The 20,738-nt window shown below is 36.5% G+C and overlaps 2 protein-coding genes across 2 annotated transcripts in view; one reads left to right on the forward strand and one right to left on the reverse strand.

Moving 5' to 3' along the window:
• The first annotated feature begins 555 nt into the window (after positions 1-555).
• LOC107722515 (claudin-11-like) lies at positions 556-3,940 on the forward strand. Its single transcript, XM_016530878.1, has 3 exons — positions 556-1,010; positions 1,382-1,546; positions 1,945-3,940. Exons 1-3 carry the CDS (start codon positions 785-787, stop codon positions 2,199-2,201), a joined length of 648 nt encoding a protein of 215 aa, XP_016386364.1. The 5' UTR covers positions 556-784; the 3' UTR covers positions 2,202-3,940.
• Positions 3,941-7,425: 3,485 nt separating this feature from the next.
• The window catches only part of LOC107722625 (probable cationic amino acid transporter), a 35,698-nt gene continuing 22,385 nt past the window's right edge, over positions 7,426-20,738 (reverse strand). Inside the window, exons 3-8 of the mRNA XM_016531061.1 lie at positions 19,686-19,922; positions 15,542-15,759; positions 15,274-15,420; positions 13,781-13,989; positions 10,130-10,995; positions 7,426-8,062 (exon numbers count right to left, since the gene is read on the reverse strand). Coding sequence (XP_016386547.1) covers positions 7,686-8,062; positions 10,130-10,995; positions 13,781-13,989; positions 15,274-15,420; positions 15,542-15,759; positions 19,686-19,922 — 2,054 coding nt within the window. The 3' untranslated portion in view covers positions 7,426-7,685. The remainder of the gene's footprint in view (positions 8,063-10,129; positions 10,996-13,780; positions 13,990-15,273; positions 15,421-15,541; positions 15,760-19,685; positions 19,923-20,738) is intronic.

Raw genomic sequence — 20,738 nt, forward strand, 5'->3', positions numbered from 1 at the left:
AAAAACATGTATTATGATTTTAAAAATACATTTTATTGTATTTATTATCAATTTCTTTTCTTTTCTTTTTTAAATACATAAAAACAATTTAAAAAAAAATACTATTATACTGGATTGGGTATTCTCAAGTATTAGTTAATTCGATTGGTGCACTGTATTATTGTCACTCTGGCAGGAGAAGGTCTGCTAAAACATTTTTGATTAGTTCTCAAATAAATAAATGATCCACACAGCTGAGAAATTAGCCACCAGAGGGCAGCATATATCACAAATCCAACAATGACATGATGAAGTCAGAGGTGCTTCACTGTTATCAAAGCCACTTGAGCAAATATAACTCTTTACAGTACTTGGCGTTTTGAGGAGTAATTTGTAAAGCGTAATCCATCAGTTTTACACATTCTATACTTGTCCTTTAGTATTACATTACAAACAATAAACATGAAAGGAGAAAAAGAGGAGAGAGAAAAATAAGAGATAAGGAGTAACCTTGGGAAGTGTCTGTACTCATGTGATTGGCTGACAGTTCTTTTGTCTCTGTAGTTCCACTATAAAAGCTCTGCTAACGGTTCTCTCATGTTCTATCAGCTTGGAATACTGCGCACCATAAGGATCTACAACTCATCATGATTTTTACGAAATGGATTAACATACCTGGATATTACCACCTATAAATTCTGCCAAGTAACCTGTCTGGTTTTAGATTTTCTGATTATCAACTAACTACTTCAAAGAGTACTTTTTCCCCCAAATATTGGACACATTTTTGCGCACACTGTACACCATGGCAAATACTTGCTTACAGTTCACGGGTTTTGTGATGAGTTTTCTTGGTTGGATCGGGCTTATCATCGCCACTGCCACTAATGAATGGGTAGTCACTTGTAAATATAACATGAACACCTGTAAGAAGATGGATGAACTGGAGGCCAAAGGTTTGTGGGCAGACTGTGTGATCTCTACTGCGCTGTATCACTGCATCACACTCACGCAGATTCTCGAGCTACCAGGTACGTGTGAAATAATACATTACTAATGTATTAAACACTTTTCTTTTTCTTTGAAATAATGATGAAAACCATTACAAAACAATGCAGTTTCAATATTTAATACATGAGCATAACGAAAAATGACATATAGGCCTAAATAGTTTCTTAAATAAAATATCAAACATGAAATAAGTAAAATTTGATGTTTTAAAATGTGTTTTTAAATACTGCATATAGTAGCTACGTTATAAAAAACGATAGCATCTTCTACACTATTTTTGTGTGTATGTGTATATATCTCACATATCTAAATATAGTTAATTAATCTAGAATGTGTTCAATTGAATTGTTTTAGTATTATGAAATCGAGAATTATTATTATTTTTTTTAAGCGTACATCCAGACATCTCGAGCATTAATGGTCACAGCATCGATTCTCGGATTGCCTGCTGTCGCGCTCGTGCTTATGTCCATGTCCTGTATCAACCTCGGAAGTGAACCAGAAAGCGCCAAGAATAAACGATCAGTGCTCGGAGGAACCATAATACTGCTGACTGGTAAGCTTGTATTTGTATTGGTAAAAAATTTGGCTCATATTACGCTCAGAAAAAGTACAATAACATTCCGTTAGCATGGCACTTTTAGTAATCTGTAGTGAAGATGTTCGCTAAATGTACATGGCCTAACGTTCCAGTGAAAGAAAAGGTATCATTTCTGTAATAATGAGACTCTGAGGACTGAACCTATTTCATCAATATTAAACTCTAATTAGTTTTAAATATTCTCATATATAGCCAGATTTCCTTTAGATGAATACATCTGTAATCCACAAAAAGAGCCAGGACAGTTGTTTAACCCTTCTAATGTATCTTTCTCTCACTTACATTAATGTCATAATGCAACATATAACAAAAAAGGCTATAATTTAACGTTAAGGGTGTTTTTTCCTTCTCAGCTTTTTGCGGCGTCGTCTCCACCGTGTGGTTTCCCATCGGGGCCCATCACGAGAGGGGCTTGATGTCCTTCGGCTTCTCCCTGTATTCGGGCTGGGTGGGCACTGCACTTTGTTTGCTGGGAGGCTGTATGATCACCTGCTGTTCAGTGGACACCCCTGCTACATACACTGACAACAATCGATTCTACTACTCCAAACAGGGCCCCGCTCATTCCGGCCCCGCCTCCACTAACCACGCCAAAAGTGCTCACGTTTGAGCTTTGAGATTGCTGCTCAGATCTGATTTCTACTCTGTTTTTGCTCTCTCTCTCTCTCTCTCTTTCCACTGTTTCTTGTTTCAACAATGTCTCTATCTACAGTGGTGACTCTTTGGATAGTTATCGTACAGCTGAACTCTGACCTTTTGACGTGGCAGCAGGGTTAGTCACCCAAATGTTACATAAGAAAGGACAGTTACAGGTGAAGGACCAGCAATGAAGGATTCAGTGTTTAAAGGGTCTTCTACTGATTCTGCTCAGTACAATGTGCCATTCTAAGTCCTATTTTTGTAGTGAGAAATGAGTTTTTGCATTTTTATATGAATACTAACAGTATTGCCAATGTTGTTTTTATTCTAAATCTTTCAGTTTATTTCAGTCTGTTTGTACAGCTATGTTTTTGTTTTGATCAATTTCAGACCATTTCAGAATAGCCGCCCAAACACTACACCAAAATTGGACCAAAGCAGTAATTATTTAGCAATATTATTTATTGTTATACTTCTATGCAGTTTTTTATTAAGTTTGTTGTAATAAACAATGTTGTCCATGTGAAAATGCCTGTGAAATAGTTTTTTGATTACAGGTAACATGTCACTTTTATAAATAAAACCCTCTGTGCTGGGAAACTGAACTGAATTGCTCTTCGCAGGACTGTATACTGTCGAGAACGCAGCGTCTGCTGTCAGATGCCCAGGCAGGTGTAGTGCATCATCATTAAACCTCTTATTCATTCTCACTAAAAGCACTCGATACGCACATTCAGTTCAGGCACCCAAGACATGTACGCATATCGATTTCTCTTACTCCAATGAGAAACTCGCCCCATTACGACCAATGGGCAACTCAATGACTGGCAGACAGCGCTGATTAAAGGTTAACGGTCACATTTGGCCATAAAGGAAGATTTATGCTCCGGTTGCGACGAGTCTCCGTCTTTGTTCTCTGGTTGGGGTCCTTGCACTGAATGCTTCCTGTTATACATGGAGTTTCAGTGGGCATACAGTCAAAAATGGCTGAGGATATAAACAACATGTGAATGTTTTTATACATTGTGTAAAAAAGAAAACAGCAAATTTAACCACTGCAGTATGATTTATCTGTGTAGGGTGATGTCAAATATTGCTTTTCGTAGATCTTATACGTTCAGTCTTTGGTTAGAGGTAGTTTGGGGTGAAGAAAATTCAATGAAAAATTGTATTGGAATCTACAGTATTTTTCTTTTCCAGATATGGCTGCAAATAACCTAAAAGCAGAAGGGGAGAAAGATGAAGCAGAGATTGACTTGAATTAGACGGAATCAGGAAGATGAAAACTTATTGTTTATACAGCCTTCATTGGAGAGAAGTTGTTTAGCACTTTTTTTTAAAGGGTCATGAAACACTAACACATTTTTAAGAGGTTAACAAATACAGTGTGTTGCAGATAATAGGCTATACATGGTACTTTATCTGAAGAGTAAAGTAGATCATATAGGAATTTTTGGTCTATTTTAGTATTTGGTGTCATGAACAAATGTGTCCCCTAGCATAAATGTGTCCGCCTAATGATTGGATTGGCTGAAAGGCCTTTTAATGTAAGCTCTATTCAGTGCCTGATTAGAAAACCTACACACTTGGCTCATGCTATATGTTGTCTTAATTATGCAAATATGACTCTAATTACCTCTACATTTTTTTTCTAATAATTTCACAAAGCTATAGAATGTGAAATATTCTTTAACTTAGCATAGCACTAGCCTGTTAGCCTGCTAGATTAATACATATATCATCTTTAATAATTTAAGAACATGCAAATAATAAAATGTAACACAATAAAATATTTAATTTAAAATACATTTAATAAAATCACCTGTTGTACAATATAGCAGGCTACAGTAGTGAACTGATAGCATACAAGATACAATAATAAAAGACTATTCCCAAGTGTGAACCCATTTGTTAGGGGGAACCCAGCTATTCATGGCACCGGATTCGAAATCAGTATTGAGTCAGAATCAACAGGAAGTGACATTTTTGTTAACTGAAGTCTATGTCAGATGTCTCTTTCTACACCCACTTCGGTGTAAGTTTCAAAATGTATGAAAACTGATTAATGGTGGGTTTCATGACCCTTTAATGTTCTTTGCATAATTTTAGAAAGGGTATATCAGCATTTGTACAAACATATGACAACTTCATTTACTAGTCAAAGTGCTGTAGGGGTCAACTTCTTGCAAGAGAATAATCATATTCTGAAAATACAGCAACCATGACTCGCTAATTTTAGTTTGACTGTGTTTTCCTTGGAAAACTGATTGTAGCTTAAAAATTACAAAATTGTGTATTGTGTACCTAATACACCAGTAAAAAAAAAAAAAAGTTAATGATTAAAATCTCACAGCATGAGACTAACCTTGAAATGACCAGAAAAATATGCAGTTTCCAGAATGTTCTGAAACCAACAAAAGGCTTCTTACAGGAAATTACTGATTCTTTGAGCAGTGAGTTAATATCACCTTTTGCATAAGGATTAGGATGTGCTAGTATTAAAGCAACTAATATGTTTAAGCATAAGCATAAAAGTGCATAATATGTACATGTTTTTAAGCATATATAGAAAATTTAACCATCTACCACACCATCAAAGCATTTACCGTCATCTTCACATCCAGGAATAGCACCAGGATATTTTGCATCACAAAAAGGGGAGGCTTCCCCTTAAAACAGATAAGGACATCACATTTAAATCTGATTCAGGCTGATGACAGATGGCACAAATGATGTCCTATGAGTGCCTCATAGGAATAACACTTATGAAGACCCTCCCACAAAAGGAGTGTGCTTCAGGTTGTGTCGATGTTTGCGCCATACAGACAGACGGGTCTGAACTGTATGAATTGAACATAACAACATGCTTTGAGATCTCCAAACCATATTGTACTACATCGACCACCATTGCGGCAATGATAATGGAACAGTACATCTCGATCTGTTCATCGCATTCCTCTGCATAGCCAGCGGCGCCCCTCCCAGTATGACCATGTTTGTTTTGTGCTCAGGTACGACCCTCGGATCGCTGTTATTCTAGGCTCAGCGCTCCACCCCACAGGATACAGAGCGGGCCTGCACCGCTTACACAAGCCACCCATGTGAGCATATTTATTACCTCTGATTTCGGGTTGTGTGAGACCGCCTTAAAGCGAAAGGAAAACCAAGAGTCACTATCTGATCTGCAATAAATGACTTTCATTGTTGCATGGAAGCAATATTAACATCTCATTACACAGTGCAACGGGAGAGCAAAACCACAAGTAGAAGAAACAATAAATAGATTCTTTAAAAAAATCTTTGAAACCAGAATACATCCACTTCATACCAAAATATACAGCAGAAACAAAGATCAGATTTGCAAGGGAAGCCAATCTCCACATTTCCTGAACAAATACCAAACAAAGTATGATAGCAGGAAAGATAGTTCACAAAGTACAAACACTGTACCTTTTCTCAGAGACAAATAACAAATAGTAGCTGACTTTAAAAGCAATAGTTGAAACATTTTTGATTTTTTTTACAGACAGATTTTTAATAAAATATTTCTGTACGTAGATTTTAATCTTACTTAAAAGGAAAGTTCACCGACAAATGAAAATTATGCCATTATTTACCCACAAACTTGACTTCTGGTGAACTCGAATGGTTTTTGTCCATACAATGAAAGTCAATGGGATCCAAAACAACATCATTGAATTCCATTGTATAAACAAAAACATTTTTCTAAATATCTTACAGATTTGGAACGACATGAGGGTGAGGAAATGCTGACAGAATATTCATTTCGGGGTGAACTATCCCTTTAAAACTTTGCCCTCTTTAAGTCTATTCTTATGTGCTAACATTTATTTAAATCACAACTACGAAATCAAAATCCAAACGTCTCCAGTTACGTTTTTAGAAAGAGCTCATTAAAAATATAGGCTTTCACCACTTTTCTTTAGAAGTTCTTCTGAACCCACAAAACACCACCAGCGGTGGCTACGCTACCCCAACGGAGAACCTGAAGGTATGAAATGCCTGTAAAAAAATACTTTTCTTCGATATTTCGCGTCTCCACACTGTTATATGGTGTTCTACTCTACGGAAGTAAAATGGTATCTTTTGTCGGATATAGTAAACAAAGGTTGCAGACTTTGGCTTGCTTTGTAAACAGAGGCCACTCGGGAATTGGAGGGTTTGGGGGTGTACGGTGGGCAGGCTGCTACCCTCGTCTTTCAGAATGCTACCTTTGAGAGTTACATCAAGTCTTTCAACAGTCACCACACATGCAAACACTCACAAACATAGTTTTACTCTGGGCCCGTTTGTTCTGAACATGCTACACATTCAGCAAAATGCCACGGCAAAGACAAAGAATCACATCATAGACCAGATGCAAGGAACAAAACCAACCCAGGCCCCAAAATGAAGCTCTATAGATCTAATGGGACTCAATGGACACAGCCAGCAAATCATTTATGGCAACTCAATCTTTTGTTTTTTAACATTTCAACATATTTGAGGGAGACTTTCAAAGCAATATGGCATGATGTGCTCAGTGCATTTTGAACACATGTGGCCTTCCAAATGTATGGATTTGAGGCCTGGCTTGGTTTTTTTTTCTGTTGCCTTTTTCGGCTGGCAGAGCTGTAGCACAGATAGAGTTAGACTGGACAGATCAATTGAACGCCATGTGAATTATGGGGGAAGAGCAGAAGAGCACAGCCAGATAAAAAATTCACAACACACTCCCCACCACATGCAAATTTCACTCCCTCTGTTTTCCTACACCTCTTCTCCTTTTTTTTTTTTTTCAAGGACACACTGACCAGCCGAGAGACACAAATCGTACTGTGGTCACACCGTCAGTATTTACACAGAGCTGCCTGCTTGCAAGGATGAAGCGGAGTCACTGGCACATAGGATGAATGGATGGTCGGTGGTGACACAGGACGGCTAACAGGCACCTTCACCAGGAAAACAAACCCATGGATATGTCGACATCAACAGAAATGACAAACAAACAAGCATGGACATCTTGATGGTCATATTTAAAGCACACACTGACAGATGAAGGCACTATTGCAAGCAAAATCCAATTACCATTTGTGACAACCTACAGTCCAAACCTCACTTGGGCTAGATGTTAGAGCGGAAACTTTAGGGATCTTATCTATTCATGAACAGCTTGTAACACTCCAAAGAGAAAGGAAAACTTGAAATCGCATCATATGACCCCTTTAAAACTCATTTAAAAAAGAAGGAATATTTGGGCTGTTTAGGTTCTGTGTGATCAAAAAAGTCTTCTAAAAGTTCAATCCCATCTTATGCGTTCTCATTATCCTATCAGTAGTGAAAAAGGGCTGCAAATGAAGGAACAAGTATAAAATACAAACTCATTGCAGAGACATAACAACCTAGCCCAAGGGTTCTGCAGTTGTTGGCAGGCGAGTATATTCGGATAACATTCTCATTCCAAGGGATCGTCCAAATCGTCATCGACTACCAGCGCCTCAAAGCCCGGACTGGGTTTGCCAGCTTTGCTTTTGGCTCTGCTGTGTGAGGAGGAAGAAGAGGTCCTGTGGTTGTCCACCTTGTCCAGGCCGTCAGGCTGAGGCTCGCTCTGCTCCTGGCGTTGCTGTTTCTGTTGCCCACCTTTGCCCTCATGGGAGCCCCAGCTTTGTAACGGCCCTCCGTCTCCAGAAGGGTACAGATCATCATCCACCGCAAAGCTGTCGTCCACACCCGTGTCATAGCGCTGGTATGTGCTGGCATGGGCCTCTTCCTCGCGTGCCGTGATCTCCAGGGTGCTGTTCCACATTCCGTAGCCAAAGTAGATCAAAACACCTGCAGAGATGAACACACAGAGACAACACAAACAATGCACACATGCATAAGCTACTGCACAAATGTTACTGATGAGTGTTTTTTCTCACTCATCAAAAGTTTACCTCAGTCAAATATAGCAAATGAGTAATAGTGGAGGTATTAGTCTGCTCATATAAGAGAGAGCAGACTGTTGGAGACCAGTGGTGACCAATAGTGTTTAGTGGTGACCAATAGTAGGACCATGTGGGTCATTTCTGTTTTGCAGGAGTTTTGACCTCTGTAAATTCTACTGTAAAATGTAATTTAAGGAAGTATTTCTATAAAAACAATTCACCAAGAATATATATTAATTATAACTTGATTACTTACAAAATGGCAAAAATTAATTAATTAATTAAAAAATAAAATGAACAGGATGGAAATAATAAGCTAATACTAGCAATTGCTCAGTGAGGGAATGACCGTTTGGATGAAGGTGTCAATATGAAGTTAATTCTGATTTTTTACACAACCATCTTTAAAAATTAATATTACAAAAGTAATATTATCATATACATTTTAGAAACATTACACCAACCAACCAACTAACAAACTACAGTAACTAACTAACTAAATAAATCAAAGAATTTATCAAATTCCATTGGTGATAATTACGGATGTTTATTTAAATACCAACTCAATCCGAGCAGCTGAGTCCTTAGTCATCTTCAAGAATCGGCTAAAAACACATCTCTTCCATCTTTATTTGACCCTCTAACTCTAGCATTCTCTATTCTAATTCTATTCTTTAAAAAAAACTTGTCCCTTTTAGACTTGCACACTATTCTTTTACTGCTTGTTTTCTTGAAAAAAAAAAAAACTAACACTAGCTTTTCTAATCTTTTGGTATTCTATCTGTTTTCTTTTTGTTTATTATACAATTAACAAAAGCAAAAAAGGCCTCTAACACTAGCTTGCTCTATTCTTTTTTATCTTTTATATAATTAAAAAAAAAACCTTGCTACGTGTACTGCGTTAAGCTAACTGAGACTTAACTGAGTCATAGCACTTGCATATTGCTCTTTTGTTGATTTTGACTGCTTTTATTGTCCTCATTTTTAAGTCGCTTTGGATAAAAGTGTCTGCTAAATGACTAAATGTAAATGTAAATGTGAATATGATGTCACTTTATGTAGGATGATGTCATAAGGGAACTGTTTTTAGCGATATTACAAAGCATGGAAGAAACATGAAGGAACGTTATATTAAGAACATAGGAAAAATATTTTTATTGCAAATGAAAACTATATTTAAATGTTGTTTTTAAATTAGATAAAATAAAATATTAAGAAACATAATAATTTGCCAAGGTTTCATTATATAAAATTCAGTCCATGCTCATTTAAAGATTTATTTAAAGTACTTTTGGTCAGTTTTTCCCGACACATATGAAACTACACTATCGTTCAAAACTTTGAGGTTGGTGATATTTTATGTTTTTGAATGAAGTCACTTATGCTCATCAAGGCTGCATTTATCTGATCAGAAAAACAGTAAAGAGCGTAATATTGTGAAATGTTACAACAATTTCCATTTTAATGTTTTAAAATGTAATCTATCCCTGTGATGGCAAAGCTGAATTTTCAGCATCATTACTCCAGTCTTCACAGTGTCACATGATCCTTCAGAAATCATTCTAATATGCTGATTTGATACTCAAGAAACATTTCTTCTTATTATTATTGTATGTCTTATTATATCTCATTATTACCAGTATATGTTGAAAACAGTTGTGCTGCTTAATATTTTTTCAGGATTCTTTGATGAATATAAAGTTCAAAAGTTCAACATTTCAACATTTCTTTGAAATAAAAGTCTTTAGTATAAATATCTTCACTGTTACTTTTGACGAAGCGGAATAAAATTAATTTCTATATTCTAAATGAATCATTTCTTTCAAAAAAAAAAAAAAAATGAAAAACTTACTGACCCCAAACCTTGGAACAGTAGTGTATATGTGAAACTGTCCTGCATATCAGAAATGACCCATCTAAATAAAATACTGTCTGTATAAACCTGTCTATTTAAAATAATACTGAAACTCACCCACAAAGCACCATACGCCAAAACGGATCCATGTGATGGTGGAGAGCTTGAGCATGAGGTAAACATTTACCAGCATGGCAGAGGCCGGGACGAAAGGAACACAGGGAGCCATGTAGGGCAGGCGCTTGGGGTTCTCCGGCTGCTGAATGATGATGAAGACCAAGAGCGTGATGACCAGCAGCAGCAGCACCAGCAGCAGCACGGCCCACCACTGGCCATCAGCGATCTGACCCGACCCGAAGATGATGAGGGAGCAGAAGCAGAAGATGAGGATGAAGAGCAGAATGACGCAGCGGGTGACGATGCGGCCAGTGGCCATAGTGGGCCGGTCCATCTTGCCCGGCAGGCCGAGCCTAATGCGCATGGTGTAATAGCGAGGCCCCAGCAGCTTCTTCAGCTTCAGCAGGTACACGCTATCTGCCTCGTCTGACTCGATGCCTGAGGACATGTCCACTGTGCCGTAGTTGGGGTGACTGGCGGTGTAGGTGGTCTTGTCGGGTTTACCGATCAGCATCTCGTTGTCTCCTAGAGACGGCAAGTTCTTGGCTCCACAGGTGTTTGTTGGAGCATAATCATCGCTGACTGGCGAACAGGCTTCCTTCTCACACTCGGCTAGAACTCCCTCCTTACGCTTTGTGTTCTGCTCAGAGAGGAAGTTGACGAATCCGTGAATGTCTCCTTCGGGCTGGTAACGCAGCAGTAGCACACACACTGACACTAGCGTGTAGGCTAGCAGAGTGCCGATGGACATCATCTCGATCAGGTCCCTCAGACTGACGAGCAAAGCCAAGAGAGCAGAGAGGAAGCCTGACACCACACAGGCCACTGCAGGAGTCTCTGTGTATGTGCTCACATGGGCAAGAAACCTACAACATACAGATAGTGCACATGAAACCTTCAATCCTCCATTCACAAAAGGGCAGTGCTATGGCATTGAAGTGAGAGTGCTGATCTTTCTCAGACACCAGAAAATACACTCTCAAAAAAAAAAAAAAAAAACAGGACAAACGCTGTCAGAACTGTCACTGGACCCTTTCAAAAGGTACAAATATGTACCAATTAGGTACTAATATGTACATTTGCGGCGGCTCGTCAGGGGAGGCAGGGGAGGCACAGCTTCCCCATAATTTTGAGGTTAAAATGGGAAGAGGACAATTTAATGTTAATAAAATTCACAATTCATTTCAGTTCATGTCTCAGAATGTGTATTTTTTGTTTGCAATTTCACAGTTGTAATACCATAAGGTGAAAGCGCCGCTTTTCTATCGCGAATGTGCCGAATCTGCTGATGTAATTGCAACCGCTAATGATAGAGAAGGGTAGGGGGAGGCCGGGGGAGACGCTGAGCTTTCGTGCCTCCGTTAGTAAAATAAATTAGCCAATCACCATTGAGTGTTCACTTTCAGCTCTGAGGAGTGTTGCGAAAAGAACCCTCGCAGAGGAGGCTAGCCTCCCTTCTGATATCAACCAATCATCAAAGAGACGTAAATTACGTGATATTAGTTTGAACGTCTCCCGCTGCGCTGATAATGTACCAAGTACTTTAATCACATCGGTGTGATTGTATTAAATATAGAAAATATTAATCGGCTATTTTTTGTCTTTTGGAAGCTGCATTTAAAATCCACTTGGCTCAAAAATCTGAAAAATTTGCCCCCTCACTTTAAATGGGCATGACACCTCTGCTTACCAATACGTACCTTTAGGGGTAAATAAGGTACAAAGGTGTACTACCCTAATAAAAGCTTCAGTACCTTTTTTCTGAGAGTGTACCGACTACTCAACTGTCAATCAACGACTGCACTAACACAAGTGTTTTAACCTCAGAAAAGTGCATTTATATATACTGCTGTTCAAAAGTTTGGGGATAGTAATTTTTTTTTTTTTATTAATACATTTATTCAGCAAGGATGCATAAAAATAGACAAAAGTGACAGTAAAGACATTTATAATGTTACAAAATGTTTCTTTTTACATTTTATTCATCAACAAATCCTGAAGAAAATGGAATCACAGTTTCTACAAAAAAACAGACCCTGTCTGTGAAATCTAGGCTAAATTTCCAAAAAAAAAAATTAAAACGTTTGATTGAAAGTTTGATTTCAACCATTAATTTCACTATGATTTCAATATTTGACATGGCCAATATTAAAGATATCACGGTTTACATTTTGACGCAATGTTCTTTACATTAATGAAGGATGGTTTTATGTAGAAAACAGTAAAACCCAAAACTTTAGCTAGGTTTTCACAGGCAGGGCCACAAATATTTACAAATCTGTTATCAGCACTGAAAATAATAAGAAATGTTTCTTGAGCACCAAATCAGCATAGTTTCTGAAGGTCATGTGACACTGAAGTAATGGAGAAATGGCTGCTGAAAATTAGTTATGCCATCAAAGGGATAAATTACATTTTTAAATATATTAAAACAGAAACCAGTTATTTTAAATTGATTTTTTAAAATTATTTTTACAATTAATTACTATTTTTATTGTATTTTGATCAAATAAATACATCCTTGGTGAGCATAAATCCTGAAGAAAATGGAATCACAGTTTCTACAAAAAAAACAGACCCTGTCTGTGAAATCTAGGCTAAATTTCCCCCCAAAAAATTTAAAACGTTTGATTGAAAGTTTGATTTCAACCATTAATTTCACTATGATTTCAATATTTGACATGGCCATACATGGCCAATATTAAAGATATCACGGTTTACATTTTGACGCAATGTTCTTTACATTAATGAAGGATGGTTTTATGTAGAAAACAGTAAAACCCAAAACTTTAGCTAGGTTTTCACAGGCAGGGCCACAAATATTTACAAATCTGTTATCAGCACTGAAAATAATAAGAAATGTTTCTTGAGCACCAAATCAGCATAGTTTCTGAAGGTCATGTGACACTGAAGTAATGGAGAAATGGCTGCTGAAAATTAGTTATGCCATCAAAGGGATAAATTACATTTTTAAATATATTAAAACAGAAACCAGTTATTTTAAATTGATTTTTTAAAATTATTTTTACAATTAATTACTATTTTTATTGTATTTTGATCAAATAAATACATCCTTGGTGAGCATAAGAGACTTCTTTAAACAGTAGTGTATGTAGTGACATAGATTATGTGACGCGCAGCTGAAATTCATTACAGGTACTAAACTATTCCCCCCAAACAAAACATAATATTTATAAGAGTTTAAGGCCTGGTAGTGCAAGTAGTTTTGTTTTTAACTACTAAAAAAAATTATAGATCCTCTCCTTTAAATCAGATCATACAAGTGTGATGCATTTTGAGATGCATCGAGAGGTGTTACTACCTAGTATAAATGGCGATGCATCATGTCTGACCACTTCTAATCACCTGTGACGGGTGTACTGATGTTAATACCAGGTGTAAACAGGATGAATCATCCAAACATTAATTTTTATCAAAGAAGTCTTACAACATACCCATTATTCTGGCTTTGATTTAAAATGTCAGGGCTCTAAGTAGCATTTATTTTGCGACTGCGTGATGGCAGGAGCTTACTTCTCCAGCAGAGAATGATATTTAAATGGCATTTTAATCATTTGCAACATATAATGGAGACAGACGCATTACAGAGCATCAAAGATCATTACTTAACCCTGTGATTTCATTTTTTACCTGAAGAGCAAACCATCTCCAGCCATGGCATAGATGACTCTCGGCATTGGGAAGAGAGAGCCCAACAAACTGACTGTCAGTCCTGCAATGGAACCAATGGCCACTATGTATTTGGCAGTTTGGAAGCCATGTAGAGAAAACATCTCCATCAGAGGAGCATCTGTGTCAATGTCAGTGTAGGGGACCATCAGAGTGAGGATCACACTCACCTGTGAGAAAGACAGAGAGGCAGAGAGTGAGATTCATTGACCTTACAAATGAAGGATTTTTTGTTTTGTTTTGTTACTGTGACTTTAAGAAATGCCCCCATTATGAATGTTAGGACCAGACTGAAATGACCAGGAACATAGTTAAAATGACAATTATCATCTAATGTTGAGAATCTTTGGAAGAATATGCAAAGTAGACTGAAACAGTAAAAGGTTTAATTTTTTCTGGTGTTTAGGTCTACTAGAATTTATTTAAAAGTTTCTGAACACCAAACAGGTATCACTGTGTTCATTTTTGTTCATCTGATGTCAAGTTGCGAAAGTACAGAACAAGCTGTTTTTGTGGCTTAGTTTCAATAACTGGTCTTTTTTTGATAGGTAGGAAGCACTGGGTTCTGACAGTTACAATATGTTTTCTTAGTACAAATGACTCTTTTATATCAAAAGATCAAAGACATCGATTCCATGTGACCCATTTAATAAATCTCAGAAAATACTATCTTTATCTGTAACACAAACACACACATATGCACAAAAACATACAGACAGAGAAATGAAATGCCTGGCTAAAATTAGCCTCTACGACAACAAAATGAGATCTGGAGGGGTGAACGCTGCTAATTAACAAGTTTGCTCCTCATCAGACAGTCCTGTAGGGGTGAAAATGAAGAGCCATTTTAGTAAAGGCAATTTCATTCCAGCTAAAACCAAAACCACATGAGAAAAATTGGAGAGAGATGAAAGAATAAAAAGATCAATTAGAGGAAAACAGAGAAAATAGAAATGAAATATATAGAATATATTGTTCTAAGATGCAGAAAAGATGTCTGTTGGTGAATTAATACCCGTTGCGTTACTATGACAACCTCCTACAGACAGACAGCATTGCACGGTGATAAAGCCGGAGAGCTTTAATAAATCCAGACATGCTGCATGAAGAGAATAACCAATGACTGTCCATGAACACAAAGAAATGAACAAAGAAAAGTTATGCCACTGCAGATTATCTTTTTAAATAAAAACTCATGCATCATTTATATTCTTATACAGAGAAGAGTTGATACTTATACAGTTATCAACAGACTGTGAATGACATAACTTAAACATAATCATTTATAACCTGAATACATTTTTGAATAAAATCAAACTTAACAGCCAAAAGATATATAGAATTAGAATTGTCAGGTTTAAATGGAAAATTTTCAGATTTTCAATGTGGTCTCATACTTCGTATATGGAGAAAATAACCCAAAATTAGTGATGGTTAATATACCATATACTCACAGAGACATAGGCAGTGAGACAGGTGACCAGAGAGGCAGTGATGGCGTAGGGGATGGATGTGTTGGGACTCTTGGCTTCCTCTCCGGTGGTGGCTATGATGTCAAACCCAATAAAGGCATAGAAGCAAGTGGCTGCACCCTGCATGACCTGTTGGGCAGAGCGGTTTATTATAGTTACAAGACAATGCAATTTCCTCCTCTGTGTTTATGCTGAGAGGCACTAATTGCACTAATGGATTGAACTTCAATAATAGATTTGAAATCTTTACCCCTGACCAGCCATAAGGCAGGAACCGTCCCTCATCCCAGTTGCTGCCACTGACGAAGAAGAGGCCTGCAATCATTATGAACACCCATACCACCAGATTGATGACATTCAGCACGTTGTTGAACCCGACAGAATTCTTCACGCCTAGAGCAACTATCACTGTGACCAGGATGACTATGACCAGGGCCAGGATGTCCGGATACGCCTGCTCCCCTTTACCTGAGAGGTGATGAAGTAGGAATGCACAATGCATTACATGGTTAAGCCAGTTTTGATGCTGGAGTTATACAATTTTGTCTGAAAGTTTAAACAAATCTAAAAAGCAATCCTTAAAAAGGATTTTTGAGGTTATTTAGGCCTCATGATGTCTCGAATACCTTTCTAACCTATACAGTTGATAAACTAGCACAACATATGGATAGAACGATACAACACTAGATGGATGGATGGATGGATGGATGGATAGATAGATGATAACTGTAGAATGATAGATAGAATGATAGAACGATAGGTAGATCGATGATAGATCGATGATAGATCGATAGATAGATGATAACTGTAGAATGATAGATAGAACGGAAGAACGATAGATAGAATGATAGAACGATAGAGCAATAGAACCATAGATAGAACGATAGATAGAACAATAGATAGATAGATAGATAGATGATAACTGCAGAAATATAGATTATGTCATCATGATGTCATTGATAGATTATTTCACAAATAAAATATACACTGCATTACTGCATTCTTAATAATTTTTTGGAGTAAATGCAAAAATGCTCAAAAATACTAAATTGATGAGACTTATACTTAGCTTTAATACATAAGAAAAATGTAAACATTAGGTGTAACTGGATATGAATTCACACTTGATTAAAAAATAAAGCATTAAAAAACAGTGAGGACTTCAATAAGGCCTCTTCATTTCAGAACAGTGCTGCATGCCACTGATAAATAGAAAGACAGATAAACAGATAGATAGATGTCTCTCAGATGACAGTAGTGAGTTTGGACAGCTGTTTTCACAACTTGACAACAGACAGTCCTCATATGACCCCTCAATGCCCTCATGAATAAACCATGCATTTCTAAAAATACTCATCATACTAACCAGGCCTTAAGCGAAAATGACTATGAACCATAACGTGGCTGCTACATGTGTGCAGAGACACACACAGATGGAGAGATATTTGATTCTCAGAGAAAATGGATTGGTAAAAGTAAAAAGACATTTTGCAACAGCTGCTGGTTGAGTAAGATTGTGTATTTTGGCATGATATGCCATGTTTTGTCAGACACAATAGTCTATATGTAATATCTGTCTGCAAACCAAACATGCCATGCAGTAAGCAAATATTGTCCTTTCTAGAGTAGCCAATATTAATATTTCATTCCTTCATCTGTAGTCTGAGGTGTCTATTTGGGAACTTTTTTAATGCCAAGGACCCCAAAATATGACAATCCCTTTGTTCAATCAAGAAGGGGCCTTCTCCTAAAATATAAAGGCAGCTATACATATTGATGTGAGAGAAATGTGTGATATTCTAAACAATAATAAATAATTAATTTTTATTACTTTACTGAAACCAAACAATTCAACCATATTAAAACATTATCGGTAAAAAATAAAATACTTTTTAAACAGTATTATTCATTTATTTATGTGTGAAACATTTGAAAAGATGATTGCATAACCAAGTAATTGCATAATCAGTATTCAAGATACATGGAAGCCTTTTTCACATGAATATTTAGCAAAACAAGAATATGTCAAGATCTAGAATTTGCTTCAGATCATATCTGCTTTGAAAATATTTCTGTCCAATTTAGATAGATAGATAGATAGATGATAACTGCAGAAATATAGATTATGTCATCATGATGTCATTGACAGATTATTTCACAAATAAAATATACACTGCATTACTGCATTCTTAATAATTTTTTGGAGTAAATGCAAAAATGCTCAAAAATACTAAATTGATGAGACTTATACTTAGCTTTAATACATAAGAAAAATGTAAACATTAGGTGTAACTGGATATGAATTCACACTTGATTAAAAAATAAAGCATTAAAAAACAGTGAGGACTTCAATAAGGCCTCTTCATTTCAGAACAGTGCTGCATGCCACTGATAAATAGAAAGACAGATAAACAGATAGATAGATGTCTCTCAGATGACAGTAGTGAGTTTGGACAGCTGTTTTCACAACTTGACAACAGACAGTCCTCATATGACCCCTCAATGCCCTCATGAATAAACCATGCATTTCTAAAAATACTCATCATACTAACCAGGCCTTAAGCGAAAATGACTATGAACCATAACGTGGCTGCTACATGTGTGCAGAGACACACACAGATGGAGAGATATTTGATTCTCAGAGAAAATGGATTGGTAAAAGTAAAAAGACATTTTGCAACAGCTGCTGGTTGAGTAAGATTGTGTATTTTGGCATGATATGCCATGTTTTGTCAGACACAATAGTCTATATGTAATATCTGTCTGCAAACCAAACATGCCATGCAGTAAGCAAATATTGTCCTTTCTAGAGTAGCCAATATTAATATTTCATTCCTTCATCTGTAGTCTGAGGTGTCTATTTGGGAACTTTTTTAATGCCAAGGACCCCAAAATATGACAATCCCTTTGTTCAATCAAGAAGGGGCCTTCTCCTAAAATATAAAGGCAGCTATACATATTGATGTGAGAGAAATGTGTGATATTCTAAACAATAATAAATAATTAATTTTTATTACTTTACTGAAACCAAACAATTCAACCATATTAAAACATTATCGGTAAAAAATAAAATACTTTTTAAACAGTATTATTCATTTATTCATGTGTGAAACATTTGAAAAGATGATTGCATAACCAAGTAATTGCATAATCAGTATTCAAGATACATGGAAGCCTTTTTCACATGAATATTTAGCAAAACAAGAATATGTCAAGATCTAGAATTTGCTTCAGATCATATCTGCTTTGAAAATATTTCTGTCCAATTTTAATAGCAAATGCCCAGCCTAAGAAAGTGCTTATTTTTCCTTTTCAGAAATGTAAGTGGAGCAGCTGTTTCATAGTTTAACAGAAGCTGTGAGGAAGGTTGCTCTGTTTTAACAAGCTTTCCTCACATTTCCTCACATTGTCATTGTCACCAGACTATTGACGGCTAAAGTTAGAGGTGCCTTTTCTTTTCTGCAGCACCATTAACTCCAGTCTATTGATCAATTAAGCTTACTGTAACTTGTGTTGTAATTGCTGACTGTGTGTGTGTATGTGTCAAGGTTATTAGTGTGTCATTTCCAAATTCTTTCTTTGAAAACTGCAACACTCAGAGACATGAACTCAATCGTTTAACTCATTTGGAAAACAGGCTGGAATTAATAATATCAGGCTGTCAAGTATATTCTTGTGAAATAAAAGAGGTTTTCTTTTTGCAGCATTAAAAGAATAGTTCACTCAAAAATAAAAATTTGCTGAAAACTTACTAACCCTCAGGCCATCTAAGATGTAGATGAGTTTGTTTTTTCATTGGAACAGATAGATTTATTAGAGAGATTTCATATTTGGAGAAATCTATCTGTAGATGAGTTTGTTAATTACATCACTTGCTCGCCAATGGATCATCTGCAGTGAATGGGTGCCGTCAGAATGAGTGTCCAAACAGCTGATAAAAACATCACAATAATCCACAAGAAATCTACACAACTCCAGTCCATCAATTAATGTTTTGTGTAGTGAAAAGCTGTGTATTTATAATAAACATCAAGATTTTTAACTTCAAACCATTGCTTCCTGCAAAAAAAAGAGAGTCCTCTATCCATAATAACATATGGTCATGTGGATTACTTGTGGATTATTGTGATGTTTTTATCAGCTGTTTGGATTCTCATTCTGACGGCACCCATTCACAAAAGGGGATCAATCAGTGAGCAAGTGATGCAATGCAAAATTTCTCCAAATCCATTCAGATAAAGAAACAAACCTATCTACATCTCAGATGGCCTGAGGGTGAGTAAATTTGCAACTAAATTTCATTGGGTAAAATATTCTTTTAAAATTAATCCAGGTCTCAGACTTTGATGATTATGTTTTAAGTACAAATTTATAATAATATTAATGCAACTCACCCAAGCCGTTAAGCGTTCCTATGTGGTTGATCATGAAGCCGCTGATGCTGTGATTGGCCAGCGAGTCAAACATACTGCTGAGTGCACTGGCTCCTGCTGCTGTACCAATCAGATACTCCAAAATCAGATTCCAGCCAATAAAAAAAGCCACAAATTCTCCCACTGTCACATAGCTGTAAGTATAGGCCGATCCTGTGGTTTTAGGCACACGCACACCAAATTCAGCATAGCACACCCCTGTGGAGAGATAGCAATGATTACTGTAACACCTGCACTCCTGGAGGTTATCAATATAAGCATGCAAGTCTCTAACTGGTTGCTGAGATGGAATCATTGATTTTATTTTTTTCTGGAGTGTCAGATCAATTCTTAAATGTCAAACTCATAGAATCCCAGTGGACCAGATAACAGGAGAGAAATCCCTCTTTACAGGCTGAATCCCTGTAAACCCCACTTCAGTGGAAAAGATAAGGATTATCTGTTTCTACATTCATTCCAAGATGTACTGTCTGACATCAGTGCTATAAAGCAATACATATCCCTTCAAGTTGATGTAATGTGACGTATTTTTAAAAATACATGACGGCACTTGAATTTATTAATTGAGACATGATTGAATGGTGAAAAGTGGCAGTTGCATACCAGAATGAAATCAGATTGAATTAAAGTTCACTTATAAAATGGCAAAAGCTAACTGGCTATTGGCTAACATTATCCAGTGAACGTAATCAGAAAAAAAAAGTTATTACATTTTTATTACATTTTGATAAAAGATTATCAAGACAAAGTCTTTTTTCTTTGGAACAGATGAACCAATCACAATAAAACCAGGAACATGTATTAGAAAAGTAAACAGGGTTCATTTCAATTTCGTATTGATTTTAAGTTATATATTCTGTCCATTTTTGTTTGTTTGTTTAAAGGGGTCATATGATGCGATTTCAATTTTTCCTTTCTCTTTGAAGTGTTACAAGCTCTTGGTGCATAAAGAAGATCTGTAAAGTTGCAAAGACTAAAGTCTCAAATCCAAAGAGATATTCTTTATAAAAAAAA

The sequence above is a fragment of the Sinocyclocheilus rhinocerous genome, unplaced genomic scaffold (assembly GCF_001515625.1).
Source record: "Sinocyclocheilus rhinocerous isolate Xijiao unplaced genomic scaffold, SAMN03320098_v1.1 scaffold541, whole genome shotgun sequence".
Taxonomy (NCBI): domain Eukaryota; kingdom Metazoa; phylum Chordata; class Actinopteri; order Cypriniformes; family Cyprinidae; genus Sinocyclocheilus; species Sinocyclocheilus rhinocerous.

Excerpts from the sequence above, each read along its gene's own strand:
- LOC107722515 (XM_016530878.1), top strand. The coding sequence starts at position 785 with ATGGCAAATACTTGCTTACAGTTCACGGGTTTTGTGATGAGTTTTCTT. Across the intron at positions 1,011-1,381 it reads GCAGATTCTCGAGCTACCAG|CGTACATCCAGACATCTCGA; the intron begins GTACGTGTGAAA and ends ATTTTTTTTAAG. Across the intron at positions 1,547-1,944 it reads AACCATAATACTGCTGACTG|CTTTTTGCGGCGTCGTCTCC; the intron begins GTAAGCTTGTAT and ends TTTCCTTCTCAG.